This window comes from Manacus vitellinus, unplaced genomic scaffold (genome assembly GCF_001715985.3).
Source record: "Manacus vitellinus isolate BGI_N305 unplaced genomic scaffold, ASM171598v3 scaffold_35_pilon, whole genome shotgun sequence".
Taxonomy (NCBI): domain Eukaryota; kingdom Metazoa; phylum Chordata; class Aves; order Passeriformes; family Pipridae; genus Manacus; species Manacus vitellinus.
Window position 1 is genome coordinate 4,920,736 of NW_021940498.1, and position 16,586 is coordinate 4,937,321.

General features: G+C 51.3%; 1 protein-coding gene across 1 annotated transcript in view; it reads right to left on the reverse strand.

The window, feature by feature from the left end:
* Window positions 1-2,873, reverse strand: part of RDM1 (RAD52 motif containing 1) — a 10,557-nt gene extending 7,684 nt beyond the window's left edge. The window contains exons 1-4 of the mRNA XM_029961465.1: window positions 2,803-2,873; window positions 2,166-2,329; window positions 1,461-1,577; window positions 943-1,104 (exon numbers count right to left, since the gene is read on the reverse strand). Of these exons, the coding sequence (XP_029817325.1) occupies window positions 943-1,104; window positions 1,461-1,577; window positions 2,166-2,329; window positions 2,803-2,812 (453 nt within the window). The 5' untranslated portion in view covers window positions 2,813-2,873. The remainder of the gene's footprint in view (window positions 1-942; window positions 1,105-1,460; window positions 1,578-2,165; window positions 2,330-2,802) is intronic.
* Between the last annotated feature and the right edge of the window lie 13,713 nt (window positions 2,874-16,586).

The window sequence follows — 16,586 nt, forward strand, 5'->3', positions numbered from 1 at the left end:
GGGGCTGGAGCACCGGGAGCAGCTGAGGGAGCTGGGGGGACTCAGCCTGGAGAAAAGGAGGCTCAGGGGGGACCTTCTGGCTCTGCAACTCCCTGACAGGAGGGGGGAGCCGGGGGGATCGAGCTCTGCTCCCAGGGAACAAGGGACAGGACAACAGGACACAGCTTCAAGCTGTGCCAGAGGTTTTTCAGGTTGGACAGCAGGAGGAATTTCTTCACAGAAAAACACTGGCAGGGGCTGCCCAGGCAGATGGTGGAGTCCCTACCCCTGGAGGTGTCCCAGGAAGTCCTGGCTGTGGCACTCAGTGCTCTGGGCTGGGGGACAAGGTCGGCATCAGGCACAGGGGGGACTCAGCGACCTTTTCCAACCTCAGTGATTCTGGGATTCTCTGATCCTCCTCCTTGGCCCAGTGCCAAGGCTCCTCCTGAGCTTTAGATGAGCTCAGGAGGTTCTCCCCCCACCCTCAAAGCATATTTCAAACATATTTTTGAGTGTTTGTGTTTGCAGGAAGGGCAGTGACACAGAGGGGATGCTACAGTGAGAACAGAGCTGGGCACAGGCTGCAGGGAGGGAGGAAATTTGCCCCATTTCTGAGTATTTTGCATGGAGATGTAGCAAACATTATGTTGCTGTTACTCCAGTGGATTTAAACAACTGAATATTTTTTGTTGCTGGGTTTGGGTGGACTCTGGGTGTCGACTGTTGTGATCCCTGATCAGTTCTGCTCTGTGATGGGTGTTAACATTTGTTCTGTGTTCTTTTATCCTGTGCAGGGGGGTGTCATGATCTCACTGTCTAAAGGTGAGCAAAGTCCACAGGACACCACTGGCCTTCAGAGGGGAAGGTGGGGAGATTTCTCGTGGTCCTTGGATCCCCAAGAGCTGAGTGCCCCGTGACTGGGAGATCTCTTATCCTATAATCACACTATGTGCTGTGACTTACCCTCATCAGGGCTTGGATCCCTTCCTCCAGGTCCTTTAGCTTTTCATACACTCTGTCTGAGGTGCCAAAAACCAGGTTGTTTGTGAACACCTTGCTCAGGTACTGCACCGGGGTCAGCCAGGACTGGATGAGAGCCAGGGAGAAACGGAGAAGCTCCATGTCCTGAAAATAAGACAGGAAGGGCTCAAAGCTGTGGGGGGAGGTGTTTGGTGGGGTGTCCTGCTGCCTCTGGAGCAGCCTGGAGGTGACCCAGGGATGTGCCACAGCTCCTGCAGCTTCAGCAGACACCAAGTTTTCGGGCTGGGGAGCACCACCCAGACCTGTGTCCTGTGCAGACAAGAGCTTCTCTCATCCTTGGGAAGGGAATGTGATTCATAGTGTAACCAAGGTTATATCTTTCTTGGGAGGGCAGGGATGAAGCACCCGAGTGTGCACGGGTGGAAACCCTCTGCTCCTGCCCTGAAGCACAGCTGGGCTCCTCAGACAGGTCTGTGCTTGCCCTGAGGGGGAGGACTTACGGATTTCTGCTGGGCATCATCCTTTTTCATGGGAGCAGGGATCATTTCCGAGTAACAGAACGCCACCTGGGAATTCTTGGTTGTGTGCCTTTGGTCCTCTGGAATGTAGGTGCGTTCCTGTGGAGATAGCCCAGGTACACCCAGACATGTTGCCCATGTCCTCTGGAAGACCTTCCCAAGCTGTCCTGAATGGTTACTCTTGGCAAGAAGTGGATGTGAGACATGAGGTGCCTCTGGACAGGATTGGGAAGCAGGAATATTGTCTTGGCACAATAGCTACTGGACCTAAGGGTCTTCCTCTCACTAAGCCAAGGTGCTGAGGTGAACACAAACCACTGGGACCAGGTTCTCCCAAGGAGGAAATGACCCCAAAGTACAGCTCTTGCCAAAGGAAAAGCTCGTGGCACATCCTGGCAGGAGCAGAAATGGGAGGGGTTTAAGCACTCAGACTCTCCAGGGCAAAAGGTGACTGCCACAGGAAAGTCCGGCAAAATATCTGTGCCATGTGCAGCCATGGTCCGGGAAAGGGGGCATGCAGGATCAGAGCAGGGGCAGAGAGCTGAGAGGGGGAGACAGGGTGCAGTCCTATCCTGTCACAGCCCTCAGCCTCCTGGGAAGCAGAGAGAGGGCACAGCAGTGGCCGAGAGGTCCCTGTCACACATCCCCAAGCCATCAAGCTCAGGCAGAGGAGGCCCCAGCACTCACGAACTCCTTGTAGGTCTCGGCAGCCAGGAGGTGAAGGTGTTGAGCCCTCAGCACAGCGTTGGCAAACAGGCTGGCCAGGGGCATGGCTGGGAAGGTGGCAGCTGGCTGTGCCCACTGCAGCCCCACCGTGATCACAGCGATGGCCAGAGGAGAGAACCAGGACCCTGCAGCAAAGCAGAAAGTGTCAGCAGGCCTTGGGGCACTGTGCTGAGGAGGGGGTGGCACCTGGGAATTCATTCCCACTCTCTTCTCTCCATGGCTGAGGGGTCCTCTGCCTTGGTGCCTTCTGGCATCAAGGGTGAGCTCAGCCCTCCCCAAAATCCAGGTATCATGCTGATCCTTGTCTTAAGCTTGGAATATGAATTTTAATATCCCTGCCAGCATTTACATTAATAACAACAACTGTAACTGTGGCTTGACCTTGTTCTCCTTGCCCTGTTTAGGCTAAAGATTAGTTCATGGATTAAAGTCACACTGCAGGGAAAGGTATTCTTTGTCACTGGTTTATAAGTTGCCATACTTTAAGTTAGGGCTGTCCCAGAGTTTGTCCCACCACAGTACCACCCCATCATCATCTCCCATCACTCTCCACACATGGCAGCACTGGCAAATCCCTGAAAACCAAAATAAAAAGTACCTGGAGCCATTTCTGCCCGGTGAGTTGCTCAGGTGTTGCTTGACAGTGAATATTTCTCCCTTTCATGAGGCAAGGGGAACTGCTGAGCCCCCCTTTATATAGCAGGGGGTCTGTTTAAAATGGATCTGCGTGTCCACGATCACAACAACAGCTCTGCACCTTCTCTGTGCATAAATGCACAAGTGTTCACAATGGTGCCACCTCACCCTGGTCATCCATACACAGATGTGCGGCCCGGGCACGTTGTTTGCCTCAGTGTGAAATCAGGGCTCCAGGATTTCGCCATATCCCGCTGTTTATTGCAAATAAAAGTTTCCTGGCCGTTGGAAGACCCGTCCCAAGTCACATCAGTGCTTTTACGTGGTGACATTTGCTTTGTCCACCTGATTTTCCTGCCTGGCTCTGCAGCCTTGGCCCGCAGTTCACAGGCTTCACTGGCCAGTCTGGGAGATTCCTCACTTAAAGCAAATGACAACTTAGGTCAGGGGAGGTTTAGATTGGATATGAGGGAAAATTTCTTAGCCAAAAGGGCTGTCCAGCCCTGGCACAGCTGGCCAGGGCAGTGGTGGAGTCTGATCCCTGGAGGGGTTTAACAGCCCTGTGGATGTGGCACTTGGGGACATGGGTCAGTGGTGGCCTTGGAATGGTTGGACTCGATGATCTCAGAGGGCTTTTCCAACCTAACCAATTCTGTGATTCTGTGGTGTTTTCCCCTTTATTGTTAGTGGGGATGGAGCTGGATGGATGTTGTCAGATTCATCCCATTTTTTTCAATTTCTACCAAAATGTAAAATATGTGTGAGCATCTTCCTTCTCCTGCAGCAGATTAAGCAGAGGGCTGGTGTGGAAAGGAGACAGAAGAGAAGGGGAAGAGAAGATGGGGAAGAGAATCATAGAATCATGGAATGGGTTGGGTTGCAAGCTTAAAGACTACTTAGTTCCAACCCCCCTGCCATGGGCAGGCACACCTTCCATTAGACCAGGTTTCTCCAAGCCCCATCCAGGCTGGCCTTGAAGAGGGCAGGTCACAGCACACCCATCCTTGCTCTTGAGCAGAACCTCATGTGGGCAGCTCCAGAGAGGTCCTAAAGGCCCTTTACTCCCCTTTTACTGCCCCAAACCACACTGTTTTGATCTTTTGTCTGGGGTCCAGCACCTGCCCCTGGTTGGGTGGTGGTTTGGCTTCCCCAGGCCCTGGGTTTGCCATGTCTCCAGGTGTGGATCCAGTTTCCAAGAAGCAGCATCACCCCAGGGCAGCTGGAGCAGGGGTGGAGGGCTGGTTAATAAATTAATAAGCATGCTGGGAGAGCGTGGGCTGTTCCAAGAACCCCCAGGGTGGAGATGGGGGGGTGCCATGGGGTAAATGTCAGTGCCCAGAGCAGAGGGAACAGTGGGTCCTGCAGGATCAGGTGTCCTGTCACACAATAGCAGCCAACATCTGGTTGTGTTTTTCTGCTCCACACTGAGTTTAAATATGTCAATACTGGCCAGAGATGAGCAGAGCAGCAGCTCCCCAGCCCAGCCCACGCTCTGCTGCCTGGGAATGGTGGTGAGGTACCACTGCAGCTCCTGGCACCCCTGTCTTGGCCCACACTGGCTGCCTCTCTGGCTCTGGCAGTGAGAACATGGTGCTCAATCAACATTTTATGGTTGCAGCCAAGCCTGGAGATGTGGGATGATCCAGACTGTGTGCTTCTCCTGAGGCTTGGTTTGCCCCCAGTCATCTCTGGGCATTAATTGAGGCAGAAGCATCGTGGGGAAGGCAGGATGTGACTGAAATGATGGGCTGAGCAAACACACACCCCTGGCAGAACTGCAGTTGCATAAGCAGCTCTCACATCTCAGTTTGGCTTTTCATAGCTTTCAAATACCAGCATTTGCAACCTAAAGGAGCATCTTGTAAATACAACGTGTCACTCTGCAATTTCCAAGCTCTTTTTCTTTTTTGAAAGAGTAAAAAAACCCCTCAGCTGTCTTTGGGATGGTCCCATGTCCACCCACTTCACCCTGAGCATCACCAGAGAACAAGTAAGATACAGAATCATGGAATGGGTTGGGTTGGGAGGGACCTTAAAAACCATCCAGTGCCACCCCCTGCCATGGGCAGGGACACCTTCCACTAGCCCAGGCTGCTCCAACTTGGCCTTGGACACTTCCAGGGATTCAGGGGCAGCCACAGCTTCTCTGGGCAACCTGTGCCAGGGCCTCCCCACCCTCACAGCCAAGAATTCTTTCCCATTATCCCGTCTAACCCTGCCCTCTGGCAGTGAGAAGCCATTCCCCCTTGTGTTGTGCCTCCAGGCCCCTGTAAATAGTCCCTCTCCATCTTTCCTGGCAGCTCCCTTGGGCTAAAGAGCTCCAGGGCTGCAACCCAGTCCATGCAAAACTGGCCACCCTTGTTTAAGCACCCCTGATTCCAGTTTCCAACCTGTGGAAATATATTGTACCACAGTTTTCCCTGAGAAAACCTCCTGGTTTTTGCATCCCTAAATGCTGGTGGATGTTTTCAGCCTGGCCCCTCACTCAAGCAGTCCAAAGCCTGCTGAGTTTCTGCCTGACTGCTCGGCCTGGGGGTCCCCTGCTTGTGCTGCTTTGCCACATGGATCATTACCTCTCTCCCTCGCTTCTGGGATTGGTTTTCCACGCTAATTAGCCTTCAGAAAAGCCATTCCCAGGGAAGTGTGCAAGAGCAGTCAGTCACACTGTACCTATGGAGTGCAATTTCCCTGTGACTGGCTTGGGGCTGCAGCACAGGAACCAGCTCCAGGGATTTCAGATCCCAGCAATATTCCCTCGCCATGCCTTGGGGAATGTCACAGCCACTGCCCAAACCTCAGTTTCTCCATCAGTAAAATGATGGTCCTGACACTCATTAGCAACTCAGCTGGAAAGCAGATAATGACTGCAGAGAGACAGGTGAATTAAAAATAAATCTAATCTACTCTGCTGAAAACAAAGCAAAACCAGTCAATTTAACTGAAAAAAACCCCCCAGGTTTTAAGTTAAAATGCAGCAGCAGCGAGTTGTCCAGGAACAGGCAGCAGCAGGGAATAAAACACACCCTGGGAAGAGTCATCCATCCCCCCCTTTGTCAGTCTGTCTCTCCAGCAGTGGCTCTGACACCATCCTGTGCCTCCCAGCAGGAGCTGCCACTCCGGAGCCGTCAGTTCAACTGCACTCAACTGAACAGTTGCAGCTCAGCTGCAGTTTTACGTGTCCGGGACTCAGTTTGGAATTTTGGGAAAGTCACCCGCTGCCTGCCTCAGTTTCCCCACGTGTGGAATGGGCTTTCGAGGAGCACTCCCTCTCAGAAACATTTCCCACTGTTTCAGCTGGAAAAACCCTTTCCCAGGACACTCCAGAGGTGCTTGGGACCAGCTCCCAGGGATGGAAAGGCTGTTGTTTGACCACCTGCCTGGCTCCTGGGCATTCCTCAACCCAGTTATAACAACGAGCTCAGAGCTGGTCATATTTTACCCATTTATTAATATGGACACTTTGGGGGGGAAAAACTCATCTATCAGTCAAAGATTTGGTCCTTGGAGATTCTGATCAAGCTGTGTTCTGGCTGCTCCTCAGGGCATTAGGGTTGTGACTCATTTCCTTTTCATCGTTGTGATTCACTAATGAATATTTGTGGTCTAATATCTGCCTGGTTCTGTATTCTGATTTCCTTTTCATTTCCCTGCATCACTGTTACCGATGTGACCACAGCTCACCAGGAAAACCGAATTTGAAATGCTGGCAAATGTCTGCAAGTCAATTAATACCTGGATTTATGACGGTGCTCCTGCTGCCTCAAGAAAGGTCATATATTGTCCTGATATTCTGGGGAAATTGCTCTGAGCCTACGAGAAAGCCAAGCTCAGGTTGTGGTCACTGAATATTTCCATCAGCAGGATTTGCTTCGGGTGTTTTGCTCAGTGGGGAAACCTGGCTGCTGAATTCTTCCAAGCTGCCATCTTTGAAGGAATCAGGGAGTCATAGGAGGGTTTGGGAGGGAAAGGACCTTAAAGGTCATCTTATTCTACCCCCCTGCCATGGGCAGGGACACCTTCCACTAGGCCAGGTTGCTCCAGTTCGATGCAGTAGTCTGGATGAATTTGGGGGAAATAAGCAGAACATTCTCCCCTGCCAGAAATAAGTTTATTGCTCTAGAAGAGCACTGTAAAAATTATTTTAAAAAAAATCAATCTAAAGATAATTTCTACAATTCTATGTCAGTTTTTGGGTTCTGCTGGTAGGCAGGACCAGCCCTTGGTGATGTCTCCAGACTCCAGCGATGGATTAATGCACAACACACTTGGTTTCTGCTCTGTGAAACCCCTTCTCGTGGCTCTGCAGCTCTTCGGTGGTGCAGCAAGCACAGGTTAACAGTGGGTCAGTGCAGCAGAGCCTGTGCTTCCCCACATGAGCCCCTTCTGCTCAGACCTGCCTGTTTCTAGGGGTAATTTCAGTGGTGATGGCCCAGGGCAGAGCCATCAATCACATGCAGACGCTGTTAAACACGGCTGACACCCTCACAACACCTTCTGCAGGCTGATCACCCGCAGCTTTAATGGCTGGGGTGATTTTATAGCCAGCATTTCCCCTCCCTCTGAGTGAGAGTTTGCTTCTGCCACCACAGCAGAAGGCAGAGAGGAAGCCTTGACCCAGCAAAGGCTTAGTGGAAACCACGACTCTAATTCCCCCTTTTTTTTTGTTTCCCAGAGGAAACAAGATGAAGCACTGCAGGATTTGCCCGGGAGGGGGCTTGGCCCTCTGGGCCACCCCAGGTTGGTGGGAGCATCCAACACCTTGTAAACGCAGAGCAAATGGAAAGGGAAAGCCAACACAAGCCCTGCAAATACCCAGTGGCTGGAAAATCAGGGTGAAGCTGGATTGTGCTGTCTGAGCTTCCCCAGAGAGCCCATGTTCACAAGGTTTGCCTCCCTACAGACCCAGCCACGAGCCCGTTCCCAGTGGGAATGCATACAAGGAGTCCTCTGTTGTGGCTGGGGACCATCTGGGCCTCTCCATCCCCATCCCCTCTCACAAATGTGTTCAGCCTGTCTCAGCTGCTGCAGGCTCTGGGCATTTGTGCTGGCAGAGGTCCCTCATTGTCCTCCTTTGTCACAGCCCTGTGCACGGGGCTGGCTCTGGTCAGCAGCAGGGAGTGAATTCATAAACCAGAGGAGCTGTCAGGGCTGGGGGAGATGAGTGTTGGATGAGGACTGGACAGATGTTCTCCAGCCCTGAACCCAGGGCTGGCTGCAAAATCCAGTCGTGATTCATTCCCATTCCAGCACCCCAGCTCTGGCTGGGCTGCAGTCTGGGCAGGCAAATACAAGGATCTGGCCTCTCACAAACCCTGTCACACCAATTACCTTGCTGGATTTACCAGTTTAAGCTTAAATTTTACGTGTTTTTTTAAAGACATTTTATATGGTTCTTTTAAAAACATTTTATGTGGGGTTTCTTTAAACAAAGAATGATCCTATTTCTTAACTGTGCCATGCTTTCTTTTTATCATCTGCACAACCCCTCTCAGCAAGACACTTCTTCCCTACAGTTTTCTGTGCAGTTAATTTGAATTATAATATTTCTCTGGAAACCAGCCCTGCAGAAACACTGGCTGCAGGCACAGGCACATGAACCACAGAATGGTTTGGGTTGGAAGGGACCTTGAAAGCCACCTAGTCCAGACCCTTCCAGCCTGGGTTACTCTGTGATCCCAACAGGGTGATGCTCTGGGGATCCCTGCACAGGAGGAGCTGGATTTTAGGCTGGAATTTAGTCCCTCCCCATCAACTCTTCCCAGTGTCCCCAGAAAACAGCTCCTCAGATTGCTCTTGGCAGCATCTGAAGACCAGCTACAGGCATGAGCAACCAGACTTCCCTTGCTTTGAGTTCCATTTTGCTGGCAGAGAGCAAACTAACCCCATATCCAGGGAGAGGTCCTTTGCTTCTCCAGAATAAACACAGGAACAGCAAAAACTATGGCAGACAAAGGAAAACAAGCAGCTTTGAAAGCATGCCATCAGCAGGCTCTTCTCCCACCTGTCAATCCATCTGTCATTCCTCCACACACCCCTGCCACCAAACAGATGCCCACAAACATCTCTCCCTCAGTGGGATTCCCCCCCTGTAAGTGTTGCAGGATTCCTGGGTGCATTTGAGACCAGTGCCATTTATCTGCCCCACCTGAGTAGAACTGAGAGCAATTTTACTCTCAGTACCTGGGATGGGGCTTAAACACTGATGAACTTGTGGGTTAAATCACGTTGGAGGCCATGGCCTGTTCCCTGTTTGCTCTCTAAACTCACATTCCCGGGTCAGATACCTGTGCTTGTGCCCTGCTCTAATTCCAACAGCCTGTGCAAGCTCCAAGATATGTTAGAAAAAGTGTAATGCAGGGGTTTGGTGGCTGAAAAAAAACCTCTGTAGAGATGGTCCCAAAATTGCCCTCATGCCCATGCTGTTCTCCTTGCATCCCTGGCCATCCTGGAGCCACCTACCCCAGCCTCCCCTTTGGGCTCTTCCATCTCCTTTCATGTCCCTCTGCTTTGGTAGCCACAGGGAAGGACTTTTTAGTCTCTCTGTCTCACCCTGGCCAGTCCCAAAACACATTTCCAATTTCCCAAGGCCATGTTGATGCCAGGATGTGTGTGGATCTTCACATGGTCACCTCCTAAATACCACCCCTTGTCATAATCTTCTTCCTTCTGTATTCAGCACCCCACAGAAATACATACACAGGGGAAGGTGGGGAGCTGGAGGGAAACAGAGAACAACCATATAAATGTAGGGATAAAACCCACAGGCACCAAAAGATCCTGTTGTTTAAGAAATTTAATTCCCTTCACAGCTCTCCAAAAAAAAAAAAAAAAAAAGGAAAGAAAAGGGGGTGGGTGGATGAGGGAAGAAAAAAAATTAGTGGTGGGTAGGTTTCTTCTCTTTGAAGTAACTGAGACCCCAAAGAAAGGCCAGAGTTGCAGGGAGTTTCTTCTTCAGCTCCAGAGGATCCCCTTGAAACCAGGGAAGGAGAAATGCAGCCCTCACAACCTTGTGTCCCAAATCCCTGCGTGCCTTTGGTCCCCACTCCCTGCTCACCCCAGCGGGGTGACAGCCCCACATCACCCCACCACCTCCACCCGTGCAGTGCAAACACTGATGTGGGTCCTGTGTTTGCACCAGAAATCTCCTTTGGGGTGTGAGGGTCCAGCGCAAACAAATCCTCTCCCAAAACCTCAAAACTCAGAGAAGTGGCTCAAATAAAAAAAAAGCCCCAATTTTCTCCTGGTTCCCAGGCTGCTCTGTGGGAACCCCTGTGGATACAAACAGGTATTCGAGGACAAGTTCTCTTCCCGCTCCTCCCCTGCAGCCCTTTTCCCCCTGTTTTTTCCATGGCTAGGAAATCAGCGTGCTATTAGGGCTAATTAAGGAGCAGAGCTCTCATTATGCTGTGGAGAGAGTGGGTGGGAGGAGAGCCCAGAGCACTTGTGTGAGCAGATGGCAGGGGGAGGGGGGCAGGGGTCTCTCAGGGGGCTAAACCCAGCTCAGGAAAACGTTCCTTCCCCTCTCTGGCCCAGCCGACTGAATTTGGGAGAAGTGCAATTGGCCTCCCAGCCATTAACGAGGGGCTTTGGAAAGGAGAGGGGACAGGAGTCAGTCAGTCGGGGGTAATGAGGGGTGACTGATGGAGAGACCTCATGCAGGAGCCTTTGCTGCCTCGCAGGGGAATAAGACGGGGGTGGAGCAACTCCCTCCCTTCCCAGTGGGCTGGGGAGGATTTTCAGGACACCAAAAATCCCCCTCGTCTGCATCTCCAGGGCTTGGGGAGAGCCAGGCTGGCACAGCACCACGCAGGGTGGGCTGGCACAGCACAGCACGTCCCCCTCGGAGTCCTCGGGACAAAAAATCCACCCTGCTGCAAACTCGGGTCCTGTATTTGGTCCAGGAGTCAGCTCTTGGCTGCAGGGGACCAAGACGTGCTTGCTTTCCTTGCCAGCTCCACCACGTGCTGGTGACAGGCCCAGGGATGTCCCCTCTTTCCGTTTAAAACACCCCCCCTTGTCCTGCCACTTGTCCTGTCACTAATAAAAGGTCTGTGCCCGTATGTGTTATAAACCCCCGTCCTATGTGCTGTCTGAGCTCTACCTGCACTGGCAGTTTTAAGGATGGCCATGGCAGCAGGGAGAAGAGGACAACACCCTTTTTCCAGGCTGGGAAATTCCTATTGGAAAGCAGAGCTGGAGTGGGCTGGAAAAAAGAGCCGCGGAGAGCAGGACTGGTGGTTTTGAGCTGACACCCAATGGTGAGGAGCGAGACTGCAAGCAGAGTCCTGGCCACACCGCCTCGGAACAACCGTGGGGAGGGTCTTCAGTTTGCAAAAAAAAAAAAAAAATAAAAAAAAAAAAAGAGTCCAGATTTCAGTAGAACACCAAAAAAACACCCCAAAAAGTGAAGGCACGTTCAGCTGCAGCTCAGGCTGGTCTGGGACTGCCTGTCCCTCGCAGCTTCAGATCTGCCCGGGCTGGGTTTGCACTGATTATTTCAGCATTATTATTATCAGCGGAGCATTTAAATTCCTAGGCATGGACAAGGGTTCTGGGACTGCCCGCTGGGGGTAGGTGGTCACATCACACCCCCTGGAAGTGCGAAGCAGGGGCTCCTGCCCCAGAAAGCGAAGAGAACAAGGAACTGATTGCACAAGATTTAGAAACAAATTAGGGGAAAAGGATAAACCACTGAAATCATCAACAGGGACAATGTTTTGGGCCAAGGTGTGCCTGCCCGTGGCAGAGGGTTGGAATGGGATGGTCTTCAAGGTCCCTTCCCGCCCAAACCATTCCGTGACTCTATGAGTCATTCCAGCAGGAGCAGCTGGAGTATGTGAGGCCAAGGAGGATTTTTACTTGCTTGGGAACATCAGCACTCAAAGAGGGTTTTCCAGACCATGGAACAAGCTGGAGTGAGGCTCAGGGGGACCCAAGCACAGATTAAACCCATAAGGTTACACTGTCTGGGGCTTTTCCATCGAGCAAACAGCTCGATCCCACACAAACACATCCTGGAGCCAGCAGAGCCTTTCAGCCTTTGTGTGGCACACTGAGGTGCTGAGAAAAGGGGTTGTTGGTGCTTTTGGTGATTTTGGAGAATTTTCCCATTCGTGGCTTCGTGCCTTGGTTTCCCCTCTGAGCAGGAGTATGACCGGCTGAATTTGAACTTCTTCCCCCGCTTTTCCCTTCTCACAGAGAAAATTCCAGACTTCCTGCAAGTCAGAGAGGGGACCAATCTTTGAGCTGCACGGCTGGATTTCCCCTGCATCCCCAGGAAGCCATTCCTGCACTCCCACCCCAGCCAGACAGGCAATTTCCAACCATGTAGTGTTTTTACCTGCCAAAAAAACCCCCAGTTTTATTTGACAAAAGTGGAAAAAACAGTTTTATTTTGACAAAAGCCACTTTGACAGACCTGTTGTCTTGTTCATCCTCCAGCAAGCAGGTGTCACCATCCTGGGAGCTCTGTGTGCACTGGAAAGGGGGTCTGAGCACCCCCAGAGGGACAGGAACACAACGTGCCCTACAAGCAGAAGTTGTTTTGCACAGGTCTGTGGGCTGAGCCCTCATCTCGTCCAGCAGATGGGAAACACCTGCTCTTCTCTCTGTTTTTCCAAATGAGGTGGGTTTTATGGAGCTTTTGGACGGAGAAGTGTTGGTCTTGCAGCAGATGGCGCTTCTGCCCAGGAAATAGGGCTGGGAATGAGATCCTTGCTCCGACGAGCAGCGACTGGAGCAGCGCAGCGGCTCCCCAGCATCGACCACCAGAGAGGGCACGTGTGCCCTGCAAATACCCCAAATCCTGGCCTGTTGGCCTGGCTTCTCTGCCTGCAGAAGGTCCTCCTCGTCCTCGGTCATCTCCCACCGACAAACACATCATTCACCCCCAGCACAGAATATCTGCAGCCACAACCACAAGCAAACCAAGCCCTGGGGTTGCTCTTTACACGTGTTTATAGCAGTTGTTTTCTAGGGAAAAACCTACACCTTTAGCCATAATAGTAGTAGTTTAGGAAGCAGTGTTTGTAGAATTTTAACCAAAATTACTTTGAATTGAATTATTAATATTATCATTATTATTACATGGACAATACAGCCCCAATATTTCCGTCCTCCTGAAAAACTCTCTTGTGGAAACTTCACGCTTTTCAATGTCTTTTTGTTGGTCTTGACCAACAAAAACATAGGTCAAATCATCAAGCAACAGCAAAATCTCCATGTATTTCTGTGCATGGACACACCCTGCAGTGATTCCCAGGTGGAATAGTGCACTGAGAACCCCTCAGATGGAAAGCTCATTACTTGACTTACTCAATTGACAATAATTGCTCAGAGAGAGGGGAAAACAAACAAACCATTGCTCTCTGCTGGGCTTTCCCAAGGATGATTTGGGCATAAGAAGGATATTTCCTTTATGGGAGGAGAGAGGGCAAACTGGGTCTGTTCACACAAATTCCCAGTGGGGCAGCTCCATTCCCATCTCATTACTCACATTTTTTCCCTCATTTTTCGCTACATTGTTCCTGGAATAAATTGGTTAAAACCTGACAGTGGAGAAAGTAAATATTTCTCATTCCTTCTCTTCTGCACACGTGGGAAATCCTGGTTTTACCTGCAGGTGCATTTTTGTAGGGCCGGGTTTGGGGCCTGCTCTGCACACAAAGGGCTGGCCCCAGGCTGGCCCCTCTGGCTGTACAAGGCTGGGCAAATCTCAGCCCATCCATCACTAGCTCTGACACTTTCCATGTGGATCAGCTGGAGGACAGACAGATTTCATGCTGAGATCCCCCCATTTCCATTCTGACCCCCCTGGCCTTCGTGGAAGCAACATTTCCCTGTAATATTTCAGCAATTATGGGGGAAGATACAGGATGGGTGCAGGGAGGGGTGGGGTTGACCCTCTGAGAGAAGAAATCCCTTTCAAAGGAGAAAAAACTGTCTCTGCCTTGGGGTGGAAGGTGTTGAGCCAGCGGGGCTGGTAAGGGTAGAACAAAGGCTGAAAAATCAGAATACCAGCAGGAGGATCCATGGGGGTTTGGGGGTATCTCAGCCTCCAGGAGATTTGCCTCGCTTGGGGCAGGGAAAATGCTCTCTCTGTTGTTAGTCAGCCTCTCCTGACAAATTCCAAGGGCTGTCCCGTAGGATCCTAGTGAATGCAGGCTGGAAGGGACCTCAGGAGGGCTCTAGTGCATCACCACCACCCCAGGCTGGAGGAGGGCCCATTCCTGGGGGAAACAGGAATGCTGCATCAGGAGCGGGGAACAGGGAGAGAGAGGAGAGCTCTGAGCCTTTTTATCATCTGTTGTATCGACTTTGCAATTGAAAGCAGCAGCTCTCCCCTCTGGTCCCTGGTTAGAAAGCAAATTGTCAGCAGCCAGGGAAGCAAGGGGCAAAGTCTCAGCAGATGAGAGCTGGAAAAGCTTCTGAGTCACTGTCAAAAATCTCATCTGCAGCCAAAGCAAATCCAGCCCCGTGCTCTGCCCGAGCGAGTCCTGATGCCTGGATTTATGGACACAGTTCCCACTCCATTAATGAGCTCTGGAGAGCGTCTGCTGCCAGATTTGCTACAGATGGGGGGGGGAAAAATGTCATTCTGAGGAATCCCCCAGCTGGACATAAATATTTAGCATGTGATCAGCTGCTCAGTATTCCCCTGACCTGAATAAATCTCTGTTGTTTACCCTGCCTTCAAATAAAAGGTCCATAATCAGGATCACTCCACTCACTTAATCTTTGTGGGGACAGCTGGTTTGGGTCTCTGTGCAGCCCCCACATCCCTTCATCTCTGCCAGAAAAGCTGTTTCAGGCCAGATCATCTCTGGGAGGCAAACTGGGCTCAGCCCAACGGGGTATTACAGGGTTCATGTGAAGGCTGGTGCTGCTCAGCAGCTCAAACAGAGCCTGCTCTTGGGTCCTCCAGGTTGGAGCAGGTTTTTCCTGAGCCCTTGGCAAACTCTGCCTTTCAGACCCCAAAAGCAGCTACTTGGGCTCAGGTTGAACACCTTTCTCATCTAGTATTTCAGGACCAGTAGAAGGTGTGATATAGAATCACAGCATGGGTTGGGTTGGAAGGGACCTTAAAAACCATCCAGTCCCACTCCCTGCCATGGGCAGGGACACCTTTCACTGGCCCAGGTTGCTTCAACCTGGCCTTGGACACTCCAGGGCACTTGGACACTTCCACAGCTTCTCCTGGCAACCTGTGCCAGGGCCTCCCCACCCTCCCAGCCAACAATTCCTTCCCAATATCCCACCCAAACCTGCCCTCTGGCAGTGGGAAGCCATTCCCTGTGTCCTGTCCCTCCATCCCTTGTCCCCAGTCCCTCTCCAGCTCTCCTGGAGCTCCTTTAGGCCCGGGAAGTTTGTATCTTTGGCTTTCCTGAGCCCATGCAAATTTTTGGTGTTCATTAAGGACATGAAGGGCAATATCCACTTCAGCATGTTTGCAACTTCCCCCCTGGTTATTGAGTTAAGTGACCTCCAGTTTGTGCAATATGGAAATGACCAAATTTACTCTCTTTCCATCCCTGTCTCTTTGTAAGCCTAAAATGTCTGTGCCTGCCCAGTGGTGCCTTTCCCAGCTCCCCCAGCCGGTGGGTGGTTGTGCATTGGAGCCATGGAAAGCCCATTTCCATTCCCTTTGGCCAAGGCCCTGCAGACAAAGCAGGGAATTGTCCCCAGGAAGGCTCATGTTTGCATGCAAGGGGCAGAGCACAGGAACTGAAAGAGTCGAGGCTGAAAAGCCCTGGCACAGACTATGGGAGGTGTACATTGAAATCCATGTTCTGCCACTGACTGTAAGTCACCTCAACTGAGTTCAGCCATCAGGGGGACAAACATAACTGTGACATTTTAAAAGCTGTGGGAGAGATTTAAGAATTATTTTTAAAAATCTACTCTTTTATTTTTTAATTGTCATCGACCATAAGGGCAGAAAAAGAAGATGGAATTTTTTGCTGTTGTTTTTGGTTACATTTGACTCTAAAGGTATATTTTTAGTGGATAAGTAAGGTACCGAGAAGAGGTTATTCACACTTCCACGTTCAGTGAAGGGAGAGAAAAGTGTCACCAGCAGGTGAACCAGAACTCCTTATTGACCACAGAGTTTTACCACTAGCAGCTCTGTAAAGTACTTTAAGTCAGGTGGGGAGACTTGCCCCTACCTCTGTTTCCTACCTGAGTCCTTGGAGAAGCCCCCATGGCCTTTCTCTGGCCACAGTGACTGGAGAAATACTTTGCAGAGCTGGGTCTTCGTGCACCTCTCCTGCTTCCAGTGCCTCCTCTCCCCTGTGCCACAGGAGCGTTAAAAGGAGCAAAGCAGATTCCAGCATGTGCTGAGATGGGGAGACCTAATTAAACACTGAGGCAACCACAGTTCAGCTCTTATATAACTTTATTGTACTTCAGCACAAAGAATCACCTCTGCTTAGCTCCACATCCTGGATTTCCCCCTCCTCTTCAGCCTTTCCATCCAGCTCCTGCTTTTGGCATCCACTCTGGGCTTTTTCCTGCTCTTTGATCGTCCCTTTCCCATGTGGAGGATGGAAGCTGCCCGAGCAGTTTGGGTGGGCAGGATCCCGTTTCATGCTGCTGGTGCACACAGGGGCTGCCAGTCTGCTCTGGGGGGCTCGGAGGAGCACTGAAAACACCAAAAACAGGCTCTGTCCCCAGGGCAGGGAGCACAAAGGCTGCTGGCCATGGCCCAGCCCTGCCTCCGAGGGCCCCTTCTGCTGACATTGATGG